Source organism: Nothobranchius furzeri, chromosome 14 (assembly GCF_043380555.1).
Source record: "Nothobranchius furzeri strain GRZ-AD chromosome 14, NfurGRZ-RIMD1, whole genome shotgun sequence".
Lineage (NCBI taxonomy): Eukaryota > Metazoa > Chordata > Actinopteri > Cyprinodontiformes > Nothobranchiidae > Nothobranchius > Nothobranchius furzeri.
Window position 1 is genome coordinate 47,101,924 of NC_091754.1, and position 24,213 is coordinate 47,126,136.

At 44.1% G+C, this 24,213-nt stretch overlaps 3 protein-coding genes across 6 annotated transcripts in view; 1 reads left to right on the forward strand and 2 right to left on the reverse strand.

Annotated features, from left to right (window-relative positions):
• Positions 1–9,901, forward strand: part of LOC107380868 (neuronal membrane glycoprotein M6-b) — a 38,727-nt gene extending 28,826 nt beyond the window's left edge. For both annotated transcript variants that reach the window (XM_015952250.3, XM_015952249.3), the window contains exons 2-7: positions 5,170–5,356; positions 5,442–5,601; positions 5,903–6,071; positions 7,588–7,661; positions 7,746–7,811; positions 9,600–9,901. In XM_015952250.3, the coding sequence (XP_015807736.1) occupies positions 5,170–5,356; positions 5,442–5,601; positions 5,903–6,071; positions 7,588–7,661; positions 7,746–7,811; positions 9,600–9,752 (809 nt within the window). In that variant the 3' untranslated portion in view covers positions 9,753–9,901. The remainder of the gene's footprint in view (positions 1–5,169; positions 5,357–5,441; positions 5,602–5,902; positions 6,072–7,587; positions 7,662–7,745; positions 7,812–9,599) is intronic.
• A 2,973-nt stretch (positions 9,902–12,874) lies between these two features.
• On the reverse strand, positions 12,875–15,840 carry LOC107380869 (ras-related protein Rab-9A). Of its 2 annotated transcripts, XM_070544153.1 has the most exons (3): positions 15,704–15,828; positions 14,592–14,720; positions 12,875–14,164 (listed from the first exon to the last, which is right to left on the reverse strand). In XM_070544153.1, the coding sequence occupies exon 3, from the start codon at positions 14,091–14,093 to the stop codon at positions 13,491–13,493; it is 603 nt and encodes a 200-aa protein (XP_070400254.1). In that variant the 5' UTR covers positions 14,094–14,164; positions 14,592–14,720; positions 15,704–15,828; the 3' UTR covers positions 12,875–13,490. The 2 variants fall into 2 exon arrangements, with proteins under 2 accessions (XP_070400254.1, XP_015807737.1); XM_015952251.3 differs by lacking the exon at positions 14,592–14,720 and having other exon boundaries at positions 15,704–15,840.
• A 2,867-nt stretch (positions 15,841–18,707) lies between these two features.
• On the reverse strand, positions 18,708–20,016 carry LOC107380870 (transcription elongation factor A N-terminal and central domain-containing protein). 2 transcript variants are annotated; one of them, XM_015952255.3, is made up of 2 exons: positions 19,929–20,016; positions 18,708–19,802 (listed from the first exon to the last, which is right to left on the reverse strand). In XM_015952255.3, exon 2 carries the CDS (start codon positions 19,798–19,800, stop codon positions 18,886–18,888), a length of 915 nt encoding a protein of 304 aa, XP_015807741.1. In that variant the 5' UTR covers positions 19,801–19,802; positions 19,929–20,016; the 3' UTR covers positions 18,708–18,885. The 2 variants fall into 2 exon arrangements, with proteins under 2 accessions (XP_015807741.1, XP_015807742.1); XM_015952256.3 differs by having other exon boundaries at positions 18,708–19,863.
• Between the last annotated feature and the right edge of the window lie 4,197 nt (positions 20,017–24,213).

The window sequence follows — 24,213 nt, forward strand, 5'->3', positions numbered from 1 at the left end:
CTCTGGGCCCTGACAAACAGCTATTTTAAACGTTTGTGCAGTAAAACCTTAAGAACGCTCTAACGTGTCTAATTTGCGGGATGAGAGTATCGATCGGCCGACGTTCTGCCGAGAATGGGATTAAAAAGTCCATCAAGCTCAGTTACTCCTGGCCACGGTGACCTTACGACCTGCCTAATGCCCCACAAACAGCACGGGCTTCTCACAAACACAGGATTAGGGTCAGGTTTGAGCAGCCATGCAGGAAAAAACAAAACCATTTTTGGGAGGAGTGATGGCTGCTGGATTACGTAGCGGGCTGCATCGTCCTCTGTTAGGATGGATGCGAGTGACAGAAATGCGCCAGGTCTCAGATTAATGCAACATGAGCAGAGGTCCAACTGTGTGTGAAAGAGCCGGTGTCAGAGGTAGTCACAGGGCTGATTAGCTCTAACCTGGTGGATCATGTAGATGATCAGCTATCTTCATATGGTAGCAGCTGATGCTTCCGTCTCATACCAACCTAACGGCGTTTCATCCGCGACTCCTTCTCCTCTCACCACACACCCCTAAGCCTTCTGGAAGCCTACCCACAATGCACTGTGAGGAAACAGTGTCTTTAAAATTGGAATGCAGCCTCAGGCAGCGAGCTGAAATCTTCACAGACATTTTAAAAGCTGTTATTCCTGGCAGATGCATTCTGGCACCAACAGTGGGCGACGGCAAGGCTGTGGAAGTGGTTTGGACGTTTTGTGGGTCAGTCCCAGTTTGGCTTCATAAGCATGTTGACCTGGCCACGTAGGTGCATTCGCTGCTTCATTTCTTCTACTTAAAGCTGTTAATTTACACCCAAACAGCAGAGCTCTGTACGGCTTTGAGGGATTACTTCATACCGTGGGAGTCAGATGATTGACAGGAGGCGAAGCGTGATCACAAAAGATGTCAGCGGTCGGTGACAGTTTCTGTTTCCCACCACATCAGCCAGCCTGCCAGGACGCATTTATTCAATCAAAGTGTCTGGATTAGCGCTCTTGCCCAATAAGAGAGCTTTCATTTGACTATAATGGAAAATAATCATAGAGTCAAACTGTGTTATTGATTTCCTGAAGCAGGAAAACAGTTTTAGGGACAAAGAAACATGAAAAATCAGACAAAGTCAGGCTAAAGTCGGGCTAAAATCAGGCTAAAGTCAGGTTAAAAACAAGTAAGGAGCCAACAGTATTCATGAGATTATTTCTCTGCTGGTTGGTAACACGTACCTTAGGGAGATGATTTTTGTTTTACCACCTCGCTGAAAATAAATGTAGATTATTGATAATACAGGCGTCTTCTAGACACCACCTAATCAGGCTAGACGGTGGTGCAGTTGTTAGCACAGTTGCCTTGCAGTAAGAAGGCCCTATAGGTTAACTATTGTTAACCTATAGGGCATGTTGTGGCTGCATGGTGGCGCAGTGGTTAGCACTGTTGCCTCGCAGCACGAAGGTCGCAGGTTCAAAACTCGCCTTTCTGCGTGGAGTTGCGTGTTCTCCCCATGCATGCGTGGGTTTCCTCCGGGTACTCCGGTTTCCCCCACAAATCACAACATGCCCTATAGGTTATGAAAAAAAAAAAAAAATTGTACGTCGCTTTGGATAAAAGCGTCTGCCACATAATCATGAAAATGAATCATTAGGGTGCAGTATCTCTGGATTGTGTTAAGGTTAGGATGCAGCATCTCTGGATTATGTTAGGGTAGGGTGCAGTATCTCTGGATTATGTTAGGGTTAGGGTGTAGCATCTCTGGATTATGTTAGGGTTAGGATGCAGTATCTCTGGATTATGTTAGGGTTAGGGTGCAGTATCTCTGGATTATGTTAGGGTTAGGGTGCAGCATCTCTGGATTATGTTAGGGTTAGGATGCAGTATCTCTGGATTATGTTAGGGTTAGGGTGCAGCATCTCTGGATTATGTTAGGGTTAGGATGCAGCATCTCTGGATTATGTTATGGTTAGAGTTAGGTAGCAGCATCTCTAGATTATGTTAGGGTTAGTTAGCAGCATCTCTGGATTATGTTATGGTTGGAGTTAGGTAGCAGCATCTCTGGATTATGTTATGGTTAGAGTTAGGCAGCAGCATCTCTGGATTACGTCACTGAGCGTTAGAGGAAAATGGCCGAGAAGCAGTGAGCCGCCGCTGAAGTGGGTCGTGGGTAACACGTTGCCATGGCAACTGCCATTTGCCGGCCCTGGGGCCAAGAACAGCTCTTCACATCCACGTTCTCATCGTTTGCTCTGATCTTTCCTCGCTCTCGCTCTTCCCTCACCTTCTTTTCTCTGTCTTCCTCTTCTTTTGCCTCATCTCTCCTTCATCCTCTCCCAGTCTCATCGCTGCTGCCATCCCATCACATTCCTGAATCCTGGAAAGATCACTGTTTAGCTTTTCCCTGCAGCAGGAAGGTGTTTAAAGTATTTTCTGTTCGTTTTATTGCCTCTGTGGCTGAAATGAGGTGGGATAAGTGAGAAACCTGTTAAAATGATGGATGAGACCATAATGGAACAGGAATATAACACTTTGTCTCTGAGATGAACTCCAGCTGCTTCCATAAGAGCAGCTATGGTTTTATTTCGGAGCCAGAGCAGCGAGGATGACAAGACGGCGAAGATCGAGGCAGCGAGGTAGAAAACGAGGCAGATCAGTGTGTCACCTAAATTCTGCTCTAATGAATAGTCCATTGATTCCCATGAGGCCCGGCTCGGCCTGACCACTCCGGCCTGTCTGTTTCCCGTTAGCAGGCTTTTAGAGCGAGGCTGACAGTCGTAGCCGGAGGCAGCCAGGAGAGTCGGTCCAGCTCAGTGTTCAGAAAACCGGTGAATCCATCCGTGAAGCTGCAGGGAACCAAAGCTGGAATATCAGGGAGTGACTTCAGTCCCACGGATGAATGAAACTCCTGATCTAAAGAGGAGGACTCTCATAGGAAGTGACCATTTAACCACCTGACCCAGGAAACCCGGCCCGGTTCTGGGCTCAGGGTTTTAGAGACTTTATCAGCTCCATCCTCCATCAGCCCCTTCCTTCATTAGCATGACCAGGATTTGGATCCATTATGCAACAAGCCTCGGTTTGTGTTATGTAAGCCTTCATCAGCAGCAGCTCTTAGATTTAAAGATGGTTGTTTCTTCTTAGACACCGAGCAGCCACCTGCAGCTCCTATCAGCACCGGGAACGTCATCGCAGTCCTGGTCCTGGAGGGTCAGTATCCTACAGGTTTAGGGCTTTCTCTGCTCCAACACACTTCAGTGGTTGAATCACCTGCAGCAGCTCATCAGGCTCTGCAGAAGCATGTTGATCACCTGCTGATTAACATCAGGTGTGTTGAAGCAGGTTAAAACTAAAACCTGCTGGATACCGGGCCTCCAGGACCAGGATTGGGCACCGGTGGTTTAGAGACCCCATCTGACGGCATGTGATTCGTCAGTCCTCTCCTGAATCTGAACATTTAAATAAAACTGCCCAAGCTAACGTCCTGATGTCGGCGAACTCTCAGAGAGCGGCGGAGCTCGCCACGTTATTCTGACTCATCTCAGATTATCACTGGATCTTTTGGGATTTATTCATAATCTGAGTTTGGAATGACTCTCAGCTCCAGAAACTTTAGCTCAACATAGGCTAGATCAGCTGAGTGGCAGCCATCTTGAATCAGGTCATTCCAGCGCTCTCAGTCATTCGTTAATCTGATAAACCTGACTTCAGCTCTTTACGTGTGACTTCACCCACCTGATGGCTGAAGCTGCTGAAGTTAAACAAAGAGATGAAAAATCTCTACGTTTAGTTCATTTCCTCTCGGCCCAGAGGTGTTATCGATGCCTGCTCGTCCCCTAAGGGCGCCTAAATCAATCGGCTCTTTTAAACTGTCGATAAAAGCCGCCCCCCTCTGAGCAGTCCTGTTTAAATCACATCACTCCTAGACCCGCGGAACTGGGTCTGTCATATGAGCATCAGAGCCAGAACCCCGACCCGATTAGCTGTCCGGTTCAGAACTCATCACACCGAAGCAGAAACATTCAAACGACTAATGAACATGAGATGATGGCGCTGCAGGGCTGCCAACTGGAGCAGGTTGCCATGGAAACGGAAAAGTGGCACACACAAGGCAGTTGGTTTTGGGTTTTCTCCTCTTCCCAGAGTAACTTCCTGCTTTTGCCGGAGGAGTTATTTTTAACAATGGTTATATAAGATGCGGCTCTTGTGCAGGATGCTTTTGTTCCCTGTTTTGTTGGTTTTTATCCTCTTTACTCTGCCGCGTGGCGCATCAGTGCCACCTGACGTCCCAGGCTCATGACTGATGCAGCAAGCTGCTACCTTAATGGAGATCAGGTTTACTAATTCATCATCATCACTCTGTAGGCTCAGCTCAGAGGAAGGGAGGGTTGAGTTTTGATAACTGCAAACTTCTGACGGCTAATTAGCTAATTCCTCTAAAACCCAGATGTGAACGTGTTTGCTCTCCCTTTGACCTTTAACTGTAAAGATTACCATAGCAATGAGTGTTTATTATGGGGTGTTGATTTTAAAGGATCATGCACAAGAACTCACTACAGAGCATTTAGTCATATTTCAGTCCGCCTACTAGTAGAAGCTAGCCATTAGCATTAGCGACTCCAGCACATGGAGGAACTCCTTCAGGCTCGTGTTCCTAGTGGAGATAAAACATCAACGTTACATTTTTTACTCCCGAAGGAAGAGCGAACAGCAGTAGATGACATTTCTCAGACATCAACTTGAAGCTAAATGTGCTGAATTACAGCTGTTGTATTATTAGCTGTATTACGGTACCTTCGACGCCCCATAGCCAGCTGCTGCTGCTTATTCTAGGGTTATGAGTTATGAGGAGAGCATTTTCTGTAGCTCACATGTAATATTCAGCACCCAGAGACGAGCTGAGGACCTCTCTCTCTCTCTGTGTGAACGATGCCTGACACGCCTGACGCCTGTAACGCTGCTGAAGCGTGTCTGATTCAGTCCCAACGGTGCTCACACATCCCCACAGGTTTCTGCTGCAGCACAAAACAGCAGTGGAGGTTTGCTCCGAGCGCCATCAGCAGAGTCACATTCACAGCTCAGCCTTCAGATTTGACCTGGTTTCTGAGAGATTTTCCAGCTTCCTGCAAGACAGTTCAAACTAATCCGTCTCTTTGCCGCCCCCTGCAGGATGCTCCGAGTGCTGCCTGAAGTGTCTGGGTGGGGTGCCCTACGCCTCGCTGGTGGCCACCATCCTCTGCTTCTCAGGTGTGGCTCTGTTCTGCGGCTGTGGCCACGTGGCCCTGACCGGAACCCTGACCATGCTGGAGAACAACTTCTCCAGGGTCACCAGTGACCACGCTACCCTGGCAACTGTGTAAGTCCTCAGGGATTATAATCCACATGACAAACAGTACAAATGTGGCTCATAAACTGCACACGTGTCCCGCATGTGTCTCCAGGATCCAGATCTTTCAGTACATCATCTACGGCGTTGCCTCCTTCTTCTTCGTCTACGCCATTCTGCTGCTGGGCGAGGGCTTCTACACCACCAGCGCCATCAAGAAGGAGCTGCAGAGCGACTTTAAGACGACTGTCTGCGGACGCTGCATCACCGCCTTTGTATGTCTTCGTACCTCCCCTTCACGTTGAAGCCGATGGATGAAACGAAACATGTTTCAGTTAACATGTGATTTTATGAGGCTGCTGCAAGCGTGGAGAAGGGTCTTAGCGTCGGCGAGGTTGTTTTATTTAAGCACATGCATCTTCTCTGAGCCTTCAGGGTAACTTTGGCAGTTTGTCCTTTCTACACTGATGAGGTTAATGACTTCAGACGTCCAGTTACATCATCTCAGACTCTGACTCATGTGTGGGTGGACGGTTGAGATCTCCAACAAACATCACATCTCTTTACCTTTTTCAGTTCATGTTCCTGACCTACATCTTCGCCCTGGTCTTCATCGCCATCTTCTGCTTCACGGCCATCCCAGTTTTCCTCTTCTTCAACATGTGGAACACCTGCGCAGCCATGAGATCTCCGGATTCCAACATCACGTCTCCGAACTCCGTCTGCGTGGACATCAGACAGTATGGTCAGTAGCTCGTGTGTTAGCATCTTAGCTGCTGTCGATAGCCCTCTGAACAACCTCAGTTTGGAGAAATGGATTACTCCTCATTTGACTGACATGCTAACGGCTAGTCTTAGTGGGAGCCATAATGAAAACTATGATCTCCAGACATTCAAAGTATCCCATGAAAACACTAAACCTTTACATTTTACTGTTACACCGTGGTTTTCATAGAACTCTGCTTTTCACTAATGTAAATTGGCTGCTTAGCTAGCTACTTTAGCATGTCTGCTCATAATAATCCTGCTGGGATCATCATCATGATTTATGACGTTTATAAAGTAGTATTTGTAAAACCTGCTGACACTGGGTTTATTCCAGGACACCCCGGTGTGGCTAACGGTTAGCTTGTCTGTTCAATCAGGATCTATTGCATTTTAGGTTCTTTTTTCAACACAGGAAAGGTTTCTTTACCTTGCTGACAGTTTCAGATAAACGGAGAAGGAAGTGACACCGCCATTAGCGGTTAGCTCTGATGAAGACCACAGGAGTGGTTGAAACTGTCAGCAAGGTTAAAAAAAAACTTTTCTGTGTTAAAAAAAGAACCTAAAAATCAATCAGAAGAAACACAGAAGAAATATGCAAAAGAGGACAAATCTATGTTTCTCCAAACTGAGGTTGATCAAAAAGATGCCTACAACCAGCCAAAATCCACTACGACTGATTAAATGAGTGATCAAATGAGTCTTTGATTGGTTAGGGTAAACAGGAAAACCAAACTGCCGTAACCTTTTCTCCTGAACTCATTAGTTTTTCCCTCTCTGCTGCTCCAGCTGTGGTTTTCAGGCTTCATTTAGTTAATGACGTTATGTTGTTATTAGACTGGATCAGGTGTGCTGGAGCAGAAACGGGTTATGAGTATAAACAACGCGCCTCTTTCTTGTTTGATGTAACATTTAGAGTTCAGACACGCATGCAAGCTGCAAACAGGAAAACGTTGAATTGTGTTAAAATAATGTCTTCTATTTAGCTTTTTTACCTTCAAACCTAAAACTTCCTTTTTCACCTCATTAAAACCACTTCAGCTACATAAAAAAACGCTTTTATGCCAGAATAGATTAAATAATCTGATCGGATCTCCGTCTTGCAGCTTTGCAGATTGCTTCTGTGTGTTAATGTACAGCATGTGACCCACATTTAGAAGACAGCTGGCCTGTTTGCAAAGTCGGATCACATATGTTGTAGTATTATGCTGCATGAAATATTAAGCCCAATTACTGGCACCAGTGGAGTTATTGTAGGAAAACAATCAGACATCTTTTCTGCATTTAGTCATTTTCTGCTGATTGAATGAGGAAGGCGTGTGGTTGGCGTGTTTTTTAGCTTACAGGAGAAAATCCGTGAGACCAGAACGATGACCCATATTTGTCCAGCAGCCTGCTTCCTGTAATCTCCATCTGAGCCTGATTCGTGAAGCAAACATCCCACAGTCTCTGGGGTGGGAGAAGCATGCTGACGGTTCGTCCCTCTGATCCCACAGGTCTCGTCTCCTTGAACGCTACACCAGGAAAAGCTTGTGGAGCCACACTGGGAGATATCTGTAATACCAGCGAGGTGAGAAGGGTGGACTCCTTTTATTTTTATCCTTATTAATTGATGTTTGTGCTTCCTTCACCGACTTCCCTTCTGCTTTCCCAGTTCTACCTTTCCTACCACCTCTACATCGTGGCGTTAGCCGGCGCCGGAGCTACCGTCATCGCTTTGGTAAGCTGCTTTGATAATAGACTGCTCAAAATATGCACGTTGCCAAGGCGTGCTTATCTGTTGCTATGACAACCCCCGCCTCTCACGTATGTCATACTATCAGCTGAAATCCTGGCCTGTAGCCTGCAGTGTGTGTGTGTGTGTGTGTGTGTGTGTGTGTGTGTGTGTGTGTGTGTGTGTGTGTGTGTGTGTGTGTGTGTGTGTGTGTGTGTGTGTGTGTGTGTAGGTGGACTGTTTGTGTGTGTCCAGGGAAATGATGATGCTAAAAAGATAAAACCTGTTCCAGACTTTGATCTAGTCCTGTTAGGTGTTCTAAATTCCAGTTAAACATTATTTTTTATGTTCATCTTCTCAAATAAAACCCATTTTTGTGGTTTAGCCACGCTAAACTCAGTCCAGGTGGGTTTTCTAAACAATCTCAGTGGCGGCAGCTACTTTAGAGGATTTATTGGCTTAATTGACTCTCCGCCCACCACCTCTAGAACGTCTCAACTCTCAGATGGACGTTTGAGAATTAGCTGCTCGTTATGGAGCCCCATTAGGGCCAAAATTGAAACTAGGAGGCTGCATCCATTTTGACGTCAGGCCTCGGTAAACGGAGACTACGCAGTTGTGTTAGCATTGGAGAGGCTAACGACTAGCATGCCTGGGCTGATTGCAAATACTTTTTAAAAATGGTTAACATGTAAAATCTGGATCCAGAGGGCGACAGGCCTAGGCATGCTAGGTGTTAGCCTCTCTCATACTAACACACGTGAGTAGTTTTATCAGATCTGCTCAGGACCCTGTCCCTGCTGATGTCATCACACTACACGATTGGCCGAATGTTGGCACGTTAGCGTGAAGATTCTGGTTTGTCTGGACAGATTGGCTAAGTTACGTTAACATAACGTGCCCAGCTAGCCAGATCTGCTCCTGGTTGTAGTTTTGTTGGTTGTTCTGCTTCCAAGGAAACACGGACGACTTTTACAAAGATTCATTGTTTGCTCATGGGAAAATGGGTTTGGGGGAACTGTTATGAAATGGTGTTCTTTTTAAAATAACTTTATTGAACAAATAGCAATGATGTAAGAACAAATGAAGTAAACAGAAGTATTCAATGCTGTTATTAAATGTTATTAACAGCCAGGGCTGTTAAATAATTAAAGGCGTGTTAGAATTCATACACTTGAATTGTCTTATTTTCTGTTGGTAGAGTCTGATATTGATTTTAGTGCTTAGCTGGTTAACAAAATGTGGTGCAATGTGGTTTGTTTGTGTGGTGTTGCTGTAGTGGGATGTCAGATGTAGTACCTAGACCACTCTATCGTTGATCAGATCAGTAGCTAGCTTCAGAACAGATACAGCCTCCTGCTACACGGATGCAGCATCGCTGGATGTGCAACGGTCTTATTTTTAGCCCTAATAGGTTCTTCTCGTGTTAATAAAAGTTAATGAACGTTAGCAAATGTCATCAACAATATCTAGAAAGACAAATTTCATCACTGCAGAAATTCAAGTGGGGACCCCACAAAGTTCTGAGAGGGCCACAAACAGCCCCAGGCCACAGTTTGGACATCCCAGGGTCACCTGATTAGGATGCAGCAATCTGCAAACATTATTTTTGAGGGAGTGTCTGTAATGTCTTCTGGAAACCGCCTCCATCCCTTCTCAACCTGGTTTCCATAAGTCGGAATGTTCCACAGCATTCGGAGGTGTCGGCGTTTCCAGCTGGAGAACATTCCCTTTCCACTAAAACCAGAAGCTCCAGAGTGAGCTGTTCCTAAACACACTTTTGTCTCCTCCCAGATCCACTACCTGATGATCCTAGCGGCCAACTGGGCCTACCTGAAGAGCGCCGTCTCCACACACGAGTACCATGACATCAAGACCAAGGACGATCAAGACCTGGAGGCTGAGGCGCGCTCCAAGGAGGGCCAGAACTCCTCCTCCTACTCATAAGGACATGACCTCCTCTCCCGCCATTGTCCATCTCTTCTCCAAACCTCTGTCCCCACCCCACAACACCTAACCCCCTCCTTGGGTCATGTTCAGCAGTCTCCCACCCTCCTGATTCTCCATCCTCTTCCCTTTCTGCGATGGTCCAAGTGGTGAGTGCGTTTGCTCACAGCAGAGAGGAAGAGGGTAGCGGGTCAGGAGACGCGGCGGACGGAGGTAGATGCTTCAGAACGGGAGGGCTCGCCCGCCGGGGTCGAGCTCAGGTACGGTAGATGGGTTCAGAAGCGCCTCCCCCCCCCCTTCCCTCGTGCTTTTGGGCGGCGGCTCGTGAACGTGGCCCGGCTGTGATGGCCTAGCGCCCTGAGCCAACTCAGCCTCTCGATACACATCAAACAGCCTAAAAAATAATGTTCACTGCCTGTCGCTGAACGGCCAGATAGCAACCGACTTTCTGTTTTATTTGGTGTTTTATATACATATAAATAGATATGAATATAAATATATGGTGTGAATGTGAGTGAGTGTGGTTTTCTTTTTTATTTCCTCTGAAGAGTATGCCAGCTATCGTTATGATTATTATGGTCTTTTCTTTTCTCTCCATGTTTTCCTTTTATTACTCGATACATTATTGCACTATTAAAATAAATACGAACAGTAAGGGAGAACTTTCAAATCCCTTAATAACCACACCTTCCTCTAACTGGATTAGGATTACGGCATCTCGAGGATTATGGCGATTTTTACATGAACAGAATTTCTTTAAGCATCAGATCAGAAATGAACAAACGTGTTTCTATGCCTTCGTGTTGGACAGGTAAAAGCCAAACACTTTATGTTTAATCCACATTCTTCACCAGCTGAAATAAAACATTTCTGGGTCTTAAAGGAGACGCACACCTCAGGTATCAAACCCAATCTGATTTCTGTTCTGTTTATCCATTTGAACCCGTTCCAGATGACTAATCTGTGCTGTGTGAATTATACAACACCTGTAAATAATCCCACCTGTCCCTGAGGAGCCCGTTTTGGTTTGTTTTTCTCCACACATGTATGTAAACGTACCTTTGACACGTGTGTTTAGCACTGATTACTAGTTCTGCATTTGATATAATAATTGTACCGTAACATCTGAGATGCTTTGTCGTGAGAGGGAAACAGTGCAGTTATGATGGATTCAGGTGATTGTGACGTTTTAAGATGTGACAAAAAAAAAACATTTTTAATATTTATCAGTTTCAGGCAGCTGTGATGACGTATTTGACTGAATCTGTTTGCTAATTTTAAACAATTAGCCAAAATAAAAAGTCATTTTCTTGTTTTTTATTTTGGGATTTTGACGCCATGCCTCATAAAAGCCACGACGACTGTTTTTGGATGTTTACACTCTGAATAAAAATGAGTCAGGAATTTTCATAAATGCATTTTCTAACCAGGTCTGGGTTAATATTTGTGTATTAATCACTCCTGCTGACTTTTCCTCCAAAAGGTTGAGCGGTTTCTGCTGAGGTGAAGCATGTCGGTATTGTCCCTGTGACCGCTGTCAACTCTGTATACAAAAGGACTTTATTGTGTTTTGTTTAATAATTATTCGCGCTTTGCCGCTAGGTTGATGTAAAAAGGCAGATTTGAGTTTCCTATAAGGGTGTTGTTGTTACCTCGTTATTTGCATGAAGGAGACATGAGTGTCTTTGCGGTTTTCCAGGTGATGTGTCGTCATTTGTACTGGCAACTATGGTAGGCGATGTTTGCCCCCCCACCCTGATCTTTTCTATTAAAAAAAAAAGAAAAAAGAGAAACTCCATTGTACTTTGATGGCATTGTAGTCCCCGTAGGTGTTTCATTATTCTGGTATTCTTTTCTTAAATTGGGATTAGTTCTCAGACTCCTATATAGTGATGATTTTTGTAACCTTCTCTAGTAAAACCGATATTTTTTATTATCGTGACACGTGTGCGTCCTGCCTCTTTATTTAACCTGTGTGGTTTTCATGGAAACCAAAACTTCATGTCAGTGAGACATTAATCTAAAGAAGTACGCTTAAACTCAAAAGCCAACATTTCAGTATTTTACTGACAAATAAGTCAAACAGAGACGAGCCCTAAAATCTAAATATATCATAAAAGTGTGATGAAGATCCAAGAGAAGCAGGTTAAATGTCAATAATCACTGTGTTTTAAGTGATTTTAGCAATGAAGTGATGCAACACATAGTAAATAATATAGTACTTTAGATTTATTTAAACTTTCATATAGAAATAATCCTAACAGATTAAAGTTATAATCTTTGCTAGATTATCTGGTATTGTTTAGATTTACTGTTGCTCTGTTCATTTTATTTCCAGCTTTTTATTCACATTTTTGCCATTTATCTAAAATAATGTGTCCAGGTAATTGTGACAAAACAGGCGATCTATTCTTGATCAACAGTATCGGCTTAATGGATTTTTCACAAGCAGGAATATTTTATACAGTTATCGGGTTGGGTTTGGACTAAATCATATTCATGGGGTTTTAGTAGTTTCTAAGCAAACCTCCTAAAGTAAGTTGAACCAAAGTTAATCTTTTAAGCATCAGTCCCAGTAACTTCAGGTTTAAACTGTTTATTTAATTTCGTTTTAAACGACATAAAATAATCTCAGATGGTTTCCAGCTGAAGGTGATTAAATAATCCACAAAACGTAGAGATCAAAACAGAGAAATTGATTACAAACTCGGAGCATTTGTTGACCAGAGCTAAGTGGCAGCCTGCTACTAGCTACTGCTGCTAGCAGGTGATGCTATTTTAGCTCACTGAGAGCTACTTCCGGTGGTGACAAGAGGCCGTTGTTTTGACCACGTTGACCAAAATAATGTCAGACAACCTGAATTGCATTTTAAACAGGTTTGTCTTCTTAAAGACCTAAAACTGCAAAACACATTAGCATTAAAATTAAATAGCAAATGTACGCCTAACCGAGCTAAACCAGCAGAGCCTAAAGTTGACCCGTTGCGCCTTCACGTGGTCAGAAAGCGGTCCTGCTGCTGGGTTTTAGTTTGAATTCAGTTAAATCAGGGTTTGGAGTTATTCTCCTTAAAGTTGTTTTGCTTTTACAAACTTCACCTCAAATAAAGAAACAGACTTTTGAATGTGGTTCTTAAATCAGTTGTTGATTAGCTGCAGAAACATTCAGCTTTCTTAGGAGTCAAATACAGTAAAACCACACGTGTAAACAGTACTTTTACTTTTATAAACTACAGTACATAACCACTATAACTTCATTATGTAACCTTCAGATTAGTTTTGGGTAAATTAGACCAAATATTGAAGAAAAAGATGCTTTTTCAGATGTTCTCAGCCTACTTGGGCTTCGTTTAGAGTTGTGGTGAGTTTTACGGACCTTAGGTAGAGTCATTTTAATGTTCCAACTGCACATGAGCCTTCTAGCTTGTGTTACAGGAAGTACTTGTGGCAGTTTCTCTTCAGCATGACCCGCCATGACGAGAAATCATATAAAGGTGATAAAAATGTGCATTAGCTCCAATCGTCCCTTCAGGTCTTGTTGGTCTTGGTGTTTGTCACAAAAACCTCTTTAAGGTTTGAAAATCTTTTTGTTTTTAAAAAATGTTGCAGATTTCTTGGTGCAAATTTGCTTTAAAAGACCATAAATCATCTGTTTTGGTCTGAAACACAAAGGCTGATGAGTAAAAAAGACGCAACCTTGGTTTCCTCTTCCTGTGACCTCCGAACCCCGCGAGGCTGGGCTCAGCAGCAGCCAGATCCTTGACGACTCTTCTTCTGCAGATCGACTGTGTCTGTGTGGATCATGTGATCATCTCTGTTGTCTGACGCCAGAACTCGTCGAAAAGCCTCCTCAAACGCTGAGGCTACATTTGTAGCGTCTTTGGCGCTCGTCTCAAAGTACGGATGTCCACCGTTTTCGCGGCACCACTTCCGAGCGTCGTCCCCGGACACCTGGCGTTCCGGAACATCCAGTTTGTTTCCCAGGACCACAAAAGGGAAGCTGTCCGGGTCCTTGACATCAGCGTAGTAGGAGAACTCCTTCTTCCAGTTGGCCAGGTTCTGGAAGCTCTGTCCGTCGTCCAGACTGAAGGTAAGGAGGCAGCAGTCAGAGCCGCGGTAGAACGGCGTGCGGAGGCTGCGGAAGCGCTCCTGTCCCGCCGTGTCCCAGATCTGCAGGGTGACACGATGCCCGTCCACCTCCAGCTCTTTATTGAGGAACTCCACGCCGATGGTGTGGAACAGGTGGGCGTCAAACTTGTTGGTGACGTAGCGGTTCATGAGAGACGACTTACCCACACCACCGTCACCGAGGAGGATGACCTTCAGGAGAGCAGACTTTGACATCCTGGCTTCTAGAATTAATAATCCAGTTCAGGACACCGCCCTGAAGGTCTGGAGTCACCAAACGTTCCGAACTGAGGAGGAAAACACATCCAGATGAATTAGAAAGCAAAGAACTCCCAAATGAGAAATTCCAGTCAGCAGCTATAATCCCAGAGTTAGAAGAGTGGGGAGAAGCATTTTTAACCAGCCCAGTCATTCTCCTAATCTGGCTGTATGCAGTTAGCTTTAGCTTAGCATTAACAGTGATAACATCAAAAAAAGTCATTTAGGACTTAATCTCATTTCAAAGCAAGGACATGTCAGGTTAAATAAACATCGTCAATCCCAGTTTAGCTCTTTCCTGGGAAATCCTTAAACTTTGGAATAGATGAAGACGTTTTATTTTCCAAAATAAATCAGTAATCTGATTACAACCAGGATGTGGTTTGTAGTTTTAATATTCTGAGATTAGAGACAAACCATCATAAAGTCTGGGATGTTGGTATGTTAGTAATTTACCTTCGTCCTTCCTCAGGTGTTAACTTCAACTGTTTCTGGATCATCCAGCTGATTCAAGTCAATCCAGTTCTTAATCCACCGTTATGACATCATCAACTCCCCACATGTATGCAGAGCATCACATGCATGCTGATCACAGGACCAGAAGAGGAAATAGTAGCTGTTTAAGATGAACACAGAGCCGGCTCGAAGTCATGAGTCCATACTAACCACGACTCGAGAAGAAAAGCACAAGAGGGCAGCCGCGGCGCTCCGGAACCCTCAGTAGTCCACAGAAAATGTCCAACAAGGTCACACCTCAGATTTATCAAACAAACTTTCTATTAAACCTCCAGGGCCACCATAGTTACAGCTCTGCTGCTGCAGATCAATCATGGGATTTACAACTCCTGGATTATTCTCTGTGGTGGATTTTCTGTCCTGATTGAGGTTATCATCCTGCTGCATCGAACAGTTCAGAAAAAGGCAACTTCGTTTATTTATTTTCAGCCATTAAAGAACTGATCATACGGGTTCTTTATAAAAAAATAATAGGCAGCAGAACCAGAGATGGATTAACAAACGCGCGCACACACGCTCAGCAGTCATGTGCTTCACTCAGCTGAAGAATCAGCTGCTCTGTGACACTTTCACAATAAAAACCCATTCGTTCACTTTATTTAAACCTTCAAAATAAAATAAGTGGTTCTAAACCAAAATAAAAAACAGGAAGTAGAAGAAGCAAAGTAATGATTTACAAATGAGAGCTGATTCAGCGGAGCAGGGACACGCCTCAGTCCTTATCAGTGACATAAAAGATGAAAAAGAGCTTTTAATGGAGCAGAAAACACGGAGGCGAACATGTAAACAGGCTAAAGCATCAAACTCCTGCTATTTTAGAACGGAGGCTAAAATAAAAGTTTAGACGCTACGGGACGACATCTCCGTGATGTAATCACCTCAGATGAATCAGGTCGGTAGCGTTTAGCACTTATGTCATTACACGGGTTTGTCCGATAATGGAACTTTAACCGCCAACTCTTGTCCGATAATGGGCATGCTAATAGCTGCAAGTTTCAACTGTAATTTGAACCGATTAAACGACTATTATAATCCAGGGTTCAAATGACTACCTCTCCGTGCTGTTGCCCGTAGGGGTGGTGCCCGTTGTCGGACTGAACTCCTTCCGTTTAGCCCGGCAGGGCGCTGCAGTCGGACGGTGACATGTCTCTCCGGTGTCCCACCGCTGCTCTGGAACTCTGGAGCAGTATATCACGCTCACATGACCCGCTGATGGCCACGCCCCCTCCGGTCAGGAGGTTCATATTGGGCCGCTGCAGGCATGGCTCATTTGGTGCATGGTTCTTATGGCCCATATGGTGCATGGTTATAAACTAGCTAGCATACATAAGATGTAACTTTTTTTAAAATTATTTATTTATAATTGAACAAGATACATATTCTTGTTGAGGATTACAGTCACGTCAATACATACATAAGATGTAACTGTGAAGCTAAAGAATAAATGTTTTGATGATTTTCTCCTAAATCCACCATGACACTCAAACAACTGAACAAAATAAAAAGGAGTTCTTAATGTCGAATGTCTCCATTTAGCACCCTAATCTCTGATCAATAACCCTTAGAAAACACTCAATCTAAAGCCTTTTTAAAGCTTCTGAGGATCAAAATAACATGTCTTATGTTAAAACTAAAAAAAAAATAAATCAAAGAAATTACTAATAACCTCCACTGAACATCTGTAATTACATGTGAATACAAGGACTCACATTTATAAATGTCTCTTTAATGCTTATTATCCAGGTGATTAACCAAAATTCAAATAAAATTATTAACAAAACACAAAAGATAATAATCATCATTGACCATGATCTGGTAACTGCTTTGCTTGATTAATATTACATTTTGTTCGTGTTCTCCCGAGCGTAGATCTGATGCTCACAGCTGCGTCAGAAACCAGACATATCTGACAACATACAGGAAACTCAACTCTTCCTTCCTCTGAGCCTTCAGCAAATGAACACTTGACATGATGTTCTCAGAAACTCGTGATGTCACGGCAATGTGTCCACAAGTCATTTGTACGCCAGTTTGTGCCCCCCCCTCAGGCTGCTTTGGAGGCCTCACATGCTCACTGTTTCCCTGAAATCACATGTCTGAATCGCAGGATTCAGTTTGCAACACAGTGGCGGATTTAGCTATTTGGGGGCCCAAGGCGAACACAGACATGGGGGCCCCCTCACACTAAATTTTCGACAATCTTATCTTTAACTGGAGTTGCGAAACTCTCCGCTCTTCTGACATGAGTTATATTCACTTTTTATTAGTCCTCCTCTTTTTCCTGTCTTTCTCTCCCTTTGAGTCCCTTCAATATTTGCTCTTCTTTCTGCTTCGACAATCTTATCTTTAACTGGAGTTGCGAAACTCTCCGCTCTTCTGACATGAGTTATATTCACTTTTTATTAGTCCTCCTCTTTTTCCTGTCTTTCTCTCCCTTTGAGTCCCTTCAATATTTGCTCTTCTTTCTGCTTCCTGTCAGTGCTCCTGTGCTTTTGCCTTTCTTTTTTTCCATTTTCCATTTTGGTCTATGTTTTCCTTCCTTTAAACATTTTTCCATTGTCTTTGCTTTTCTGCTTCCTTGTGATGTTTACATTGAAAAACGACGTCACTTTCAAAGTGAAGATTGCTTTTTTAAAGCAAGCTGCTTCTTTCTCTTATTGGAGCCACTAGGATAACTCCATTTCATCCTTAGTTTTGACTACTGCTTCGAGTTTGTTATGAAAGCTCCCGCCTCTCTTCTTCTTTTTTGTGGTCTTATGGCACTTGGCAAACAAGAATTTGGTGCATTACTGCCACCAACTGGATTGGAGTGGAATGACTACCAATCACTTCCTGTTTGTGCAATAGGAATAGTCCATTGTGGCATTAACAGAGGGGGTGCCAGCAGTCAGGGCTAGGGGGGCCCCCAACAGAAGGGGGCCCCAGGCGGCTGCCGACCTATGCCTAATGGTAAAACCGCCACTGGCAACAAATGAATGAGATATTTGCTGTCACTTTTTTGGGGTTTCACCCGATATCCAAGCTCTCAATGACTCACTTATAAGTGCAGCAGGAAGATGGTGGAAGCCACTAATGGCGTTTAAATAAACAGCTGCAAATGTAAAATCTCTGAAGAGCGAGACAGGAAATGATTCAGAGAATCTGATGAGTGGGGCTGCAGTTAAATAACTTCTGGTTTCACTTTACAACTAAAAGCAGTGCCTCAGCTCTTCAGAGGTAAATCAAAAACATGGCTGGGCTTTAAAGAGTAAATAACCCCCAAAACAACGTTTTTTTTTTTTGTTTATAAACTGTATAATTGGGTCTTTACAAATGTAATATTTCTGTTTCTGTGCATTTTTTGACATGTTTGTGTAAACTTGATTAAATCTAGATCTAGAAACATCTTAGGGCTGCCCCCTGTGGGTTGAACTGTGGCTACTGCATTTTAAATTTATGATTGACTGGGGCTGGTACAATTCCACGTCATCAGTACAGTCTCCTCCTACTCCTCCTCCCTCCCGCGATGGAAATTCCCCGCACTTGGCCATGCCACTCTGTGCCTCCTGGCAACGCCCACTTTCATGGCATGTTTCAAATCTTGACTAAGGGTGGAGTTACATTTTCTGATGGTGTGCAGTCCCTCTTTAAGGGAAGCTAAACTAAATACTTGACTTACACATTTATTTAATCCAGAAAACAAATAAAACTGTTTAAAAGCCGGTTTGGTATTTAGAATAAAGGTTGAAAGTTCTTCGTGAGGCTGGGACCATCTGTTCCTCTAGAGCAGTGGTTCCCAAACTTATTTAGCCGCGCACCCCCTTCTATGTCCCGACCATGTCGACGCACCCCCCCAGCCCCCACATCAGGGCATGGCTATATATATATATATATATATATATATATATATATATATATATATATATATATATATGTATGGTGACATATGACAGACTTCTCTGAGCTCTGCAGCCATTACACTTTTCACCTCGCGCACCCCCTAGCACCCCCGGGGGTGCGCGCACCACACTTTGGGAATCCCTACTCTAGAGGTTTAAGGGTCTTGTTTATGGAGGATGGAAGGATGGAGCTGCCCTGGGACACACTGGCATTACCAGTCCCTCTCACCACAACCAGTAGGTAAGGAGGATGAAGTGTCTTGTCACAACGACTGCGTCAGAATAACGGGGATGCAAATCTGCAACCCTCTGGTTTTGGGGATGAAAAATTAACTCCTCTGCCACCATCACCTGATTTAGAAGCAAACCCAGCCACTGTGGTACCACTGCTGACCACACCCCCTACAGGTCACAAATGTCATAGCGTCCTGGTCAATGCCTCCCTGCCTCACCCATGCAGGTAGAAACAGAGCACCCCTGGACACCTGTGTCACCCTACAGTCTGATCCTCCACACCGTTTGCAGTGGATCTTCTGCGTCGGCGTCCCCTCCACCCCTTGAGGAAGCTGTCTCTCACTCACACCTTGTGATGAAAACTCCTCTCTCAGCTGCCGGAGCTCTGGACTGGCCATGTCCTCCACAGACATCTTGGCAAAGTCCTGCGGCAGCAGAGAGCCACTCAGTAGGCCCTGGCACAGGTGAGGACTTTTGGGATTCCTCAGGTTTGCGACTTTGCTCCTCACACAGGTTTTGTATTTGAGTCTGCTGGTTTTGTGGAGGTCATGGATGTGCTTTTCAATGTCTTCAGCCAGCTGCTCCGCCTTGATCTGATCAGGAGGTTCAGGATGGAGGGCAGCTAAGAGAAGGTGAACGCATTTGGTCCTCACAGAGTCCGACAAAGCAGAAGTACCCTGGAGGGGACGGTCTGCCTGCTGTTCTGGAGCACGTACTCCACCATCTCCATCCACTTGGGCTGAAGAACCTGCAGGATCTTTTCTCTCATCTGAGTGTGTCCCTCCTGTCCTCTCACAGCTGTACTGTTTCCTCCACCTGGACAACAAGCTCTTAACCCCCTTCCTCACATTGGTGTCTGAGCAGGTCTTCAAGATTCCATAGAGGACTTTGACCAGTTCTGTTGTTTCCAGCTGCTCTGCTGTGATGTGAGACTTATCCAGGTCACCAAGGAGGGTCTGGATGTCCACGAAGCTTCGGTCTGCAGCCAGCTTCTCCATCTGGACAGCAAGGTGGACGATTTCCTTTGTGTCCATCATGGCTGCAGAGAATGTTATCTATTTTAGACCTTGGCAGGATGCATGTCTGTTATGTTTGATGTCCTAACGTAGATAGAGATGTCAGCAACACGCTTAAATACAGAATAAATGGGTTTAGACTGATTTACCTGAGCTTCTTCATGAGTTTCAGCTTCTTCCTGCTAACTGAGAACCTCAAACAAGGGAGCAGCCATATTGTTTTTGTCTTTCATCTATGAAACTAACTACATGCACCACTAGATGGAGCTGCTGACTCACTCACTCTGAAGGTTCAGCTGAAAGTCTTTCTGCATTTATGGGGAATAAAGTTTGTAATGTTTGATTTGTAAGTTCACCACAGTAGATGTGCTGCAGGATTATAGCTTTTGTAAAAGGATTCAGACGTGTGCATTTGGCTTCTAGGGGCGTTTATTCCCACAGCAAGCACAAACCCTTTCTTTAGACTACAATTCCTGAAGGTGTAAACACATATTTAATGATTAAAACACACTAATCCTTGGGATTGAGACCAACTTCATCATTTCTAGGTGAATGCAGCATGTTTGGACTCTGCATGCAGAAACAGGCCAAGCAGCCTCCAGACAAGAATCCAGGAGGGTATCTGGTAACAAGACGGGGCAGGCTCCTCAGCTCCGGAGCAATCATAGGTTATGAAGGCATGTTTGTGGTTTTAAAGTTAAGACCAGAGATTTTGTTGTACGTCAAACTGCAGAAGGGGCAGCTAGTTGTTATCCTCAGAGTGAGCCGCTTTAGAAAAGCTGCTGCATCGCCCAGAGAGACATGGGCTCACTGGATAAGAGAGCACAACTGATGTTGCTCCTACATTGGGATTGTGTAGCAAACTCTGCGTTTTTAACAGTGTCTCTATAAACAAAGTTGTGATTAATAATGTTTGTACTAACAGTAGATAGCTTTCTGAAAAGGCTCAGTTTGGTGAAATGTTTAACATTCCATAAAACTGGAATAACTTTGGGAATGTTACGATATTCCAATTGAACTTGACTCTTAGATTCGCCAGAAGTGCCACATTTTGCACGTGAAGTTTTCCAAGTGAGCATTAAACTGTATTCATGAAATGATGCTGCATGAACCACTTCCCTTGCACTAGCTGTTAGCAATTGTCAGTCCGGTAGAATGAAACTAATTTCTCTGATTTGAGGCCTTTCAGTAACCTGTCTTTAACTTCTTCTCAGAGACTGCCTTCAAACTGGCTGGAACACTAAACAACCGCCTCAATGAATGCTAGCTTCATGCTAACTGTTAATTAGCTGTAGCTAACTTGTCTTATGGGCCATTCCCATCTGTACCGGGTCGGCCCGGGCCGGGTAGCACCGGTCGGCCCCAGCCTGGCCCGGAAACAGTCCAATGGTCTCCTGTACCTCACAGCCATGACTGGTGTCTCTAGCTTCTCTAAATCATTTTGTTTCTCACACAAAGGTAAAACAAATAAAAGATGTGTAAAGTGAGGCAACTCAGCATGAAACTGGGGTTTATGGTAAGTTTAAATATGCAACAACAGAAATGCACAAACGTATAAACAAAGCTCTACAGCTCTGGGGGTAACATAACTGTCAGCGTGACATCACCATCTTAAACTTTATTTGGAATGTTTTTTTTTCAACATTCATGTATCTGGTGCCAGCAGAAGCATCAGCGGTATGAGGGAAAAGCGATAAAAGCTTCAGGCTCTTAAACAGCAGCCTTAAAGGAGGCTGGAGCTTCCAAGAAGCTTTTAACAGCTTTAATGTCTCAAGTTTCCAGAAAAAGGGGGAAGTGTGTCGGCCAGAGGAGTTATCTTTCATTTGGGACAGGAAATGTGCTATTTTAGACTTCTTGAGCTCTTTGTGGTTAGGGACAACTCCGAGTCTTCAGAGCAGTCCGGCCACACACGCCTGGAATTCCCAAAAACACGCAGAAGGACCTTATCAAGTCATTTCTCTGCCCGTCTGCACTTGAGGTTTCCTTCCTCATCAGTGAGAGTGGAATTTTACCAGCATGCAGGAGCACCACTCCCCAGTAGGGGGCGCTCTTGATTCTGTGCTGCTTCGGCTGCTTCTGACAAAGACTATGAGGAAGTGGGGTCTGTAGTCCCCGCCTTGCTCCAGCAGACCACGCCACAAACATGATGGCATGTTCGCCTGAACACACACACACACACACACACACACGCACACGCACGCGCGCGCGCCCTGGGGGATGCCTCTTGTTAAAGAGATCTACTTCAGTCATGACAGGTTGGCATGTCCCAACCAGGGCACATGTATCATAGTATGAGGTTCCGAAAGTGCCGTGCACAAGAAGAGCATGAAGAGGTGATTGAGAAAAAAACAATGACATTCCAACCAGCTTCTCAGTTCTGTTTCTCGGAGCTGTTTTTGGGTCATTTTGGTTCTGCTGAGGATGAGACGCAAAGTCCTCAACAGTCATGAGACCTGAAAGTGCTTTTATACAGGATGTTGTCCCTCCTGAGTCCAGTTGAAGACCACTTTGGACATGTCTCCTCCTATACTGTAGATGTCTAGAAACGATCTCAGATCAAAGACAGTGACATTGTGACCATGACAACAGAGTGTTTCTCTACTGCTGTCTGACTTAAGCCAGGTTTCAGATGCTAACATAAAAAAAAGTTTGTGGCTTTTTATGCAGCAGATGATCAGCTGTGTGTGTGTGTGTGTGTGTGTGTGTGTGTGTGTGTGTGTGTGTGTGTGTGTGTGTGTGTGTGTGTGTGTGTGTGTGTGTGTGTGTGTGTGTGTGCTGTTCCTTTCCCATCACACCCCCACACCTTAAAGACCTTGACGGTGATCACTCATGACTGGAGTGGAAGGGTTTTTCATTTTCCGCTGCCACCACATGGCCTGTGTGTTTTGACTGACACCCTGCTAGTTTCTAGTGCTCCTCTGCTTTCTATTTTGGCGCTAACAGACAAGGTGGTGTCACAGGCTTTAACTTTTACTGATTACCAGGAAATGAGACTCTCCAAACACGAGATCACTAAAAAGATGCCTGTTATGTCTGCAGCGGTGGAACATAATATTTGTCTCTTTCTGATAAACGTTGGTGGAAGCACTCTGAGAGATAGCAGCTCTTGTTGACCTGAAACATGCAGAAAATATAGATTTTTTTTTATTCTGAAAGACACAAGTGTGCTCTGTTTCCACAGCCATATGGTCCATCCTGAGGACAAAGAGTTATCATTGATTCATCACATTTGTTTTCCCATGAACCCCACCCTACGAGACAACTGCTGGGCCTTGTGGGAAATCCCCCAACAGCTTAGCAGCGAGTAACCACATCCTCCCTTTAGCATTAGTGCAACATCCAGTGAACATTTATTTAGAATGAGATCGAAGTCAGTGCTCAGATTTACACATGGAGTAATTATACACAACCTGCAGCTGGGTGGCATTCACAACATCTGCCATCTAACTCACACTGTTGACCAAACTCCTCTGTCCAGGAGACAAGTTTCCTTCTTTAATGTGACTAAACGCAAAAACAATTGGATCAGGATTCTACTCTAAACTCTGAGTACGACAGAATAAAATGGTGCTTTTTGGAAAGAAGACCTCCTCTTCAATCCTGGTGTTCTTAGTAAGGGACGTGCAAACAGTGTGTTTCTTTACTTCAAGTTTCTCTAAATGAACACTGATGTACTGTACTGTGTACACATTGTACTGTATCATATCATATTGTATCATATCATATTATATCATATCATATTATATCATATCATATTCAAGTTTATTTATAAAGCGCCAAATCACAACAAGTGTCGTCTCAAGGACCTTCACAAAGTAAACATTCCAATACAGGTCAGGTCATTAAGCCAATCAGAAAAAAGTTTCCTATAGAAGAAACCCAGCAGGTTGCATCAAGTCACTGACTAGGGTCAGAGTCTTTACAGCAATCCTCATACTAAGCAAGCATGCAGCGACAGTAGAGAGGAAAACTCCCTTTTAACAGGAAGAAACCTCCAGGGGATCCTGGCTCAGTATAAGCAGCCATCCACCGTGACTCACTGGGAATGGAGAAGACAGAGCAGACATACACACACACACACACACGCACGCACACACAACATATATACCACGCAGTGTTTCTATGGTTGCATTGTGGTTTCTTAGTAAATATTCTATTTGGTGAGAGATAAACTTTATTATATTTATTCTAGTGAATCTATAATTAAACGGGTAAACTGGTATTGAATCGTATCATATTGTATCATATTTTATGGATTTAATCACATACAACATATTGGTACGTATTATGTCTTATCGTATTGTTTCTATGGTGTCAGATTGGATCATGCATCGTATAATTCTGTAATGAGTGTTTCTGTATTGTTTTGCCTCATCTATCATATTGAACTCTATCGTATTGACTGTATTGTATGGTTCTGCATTGTCCCTCGTC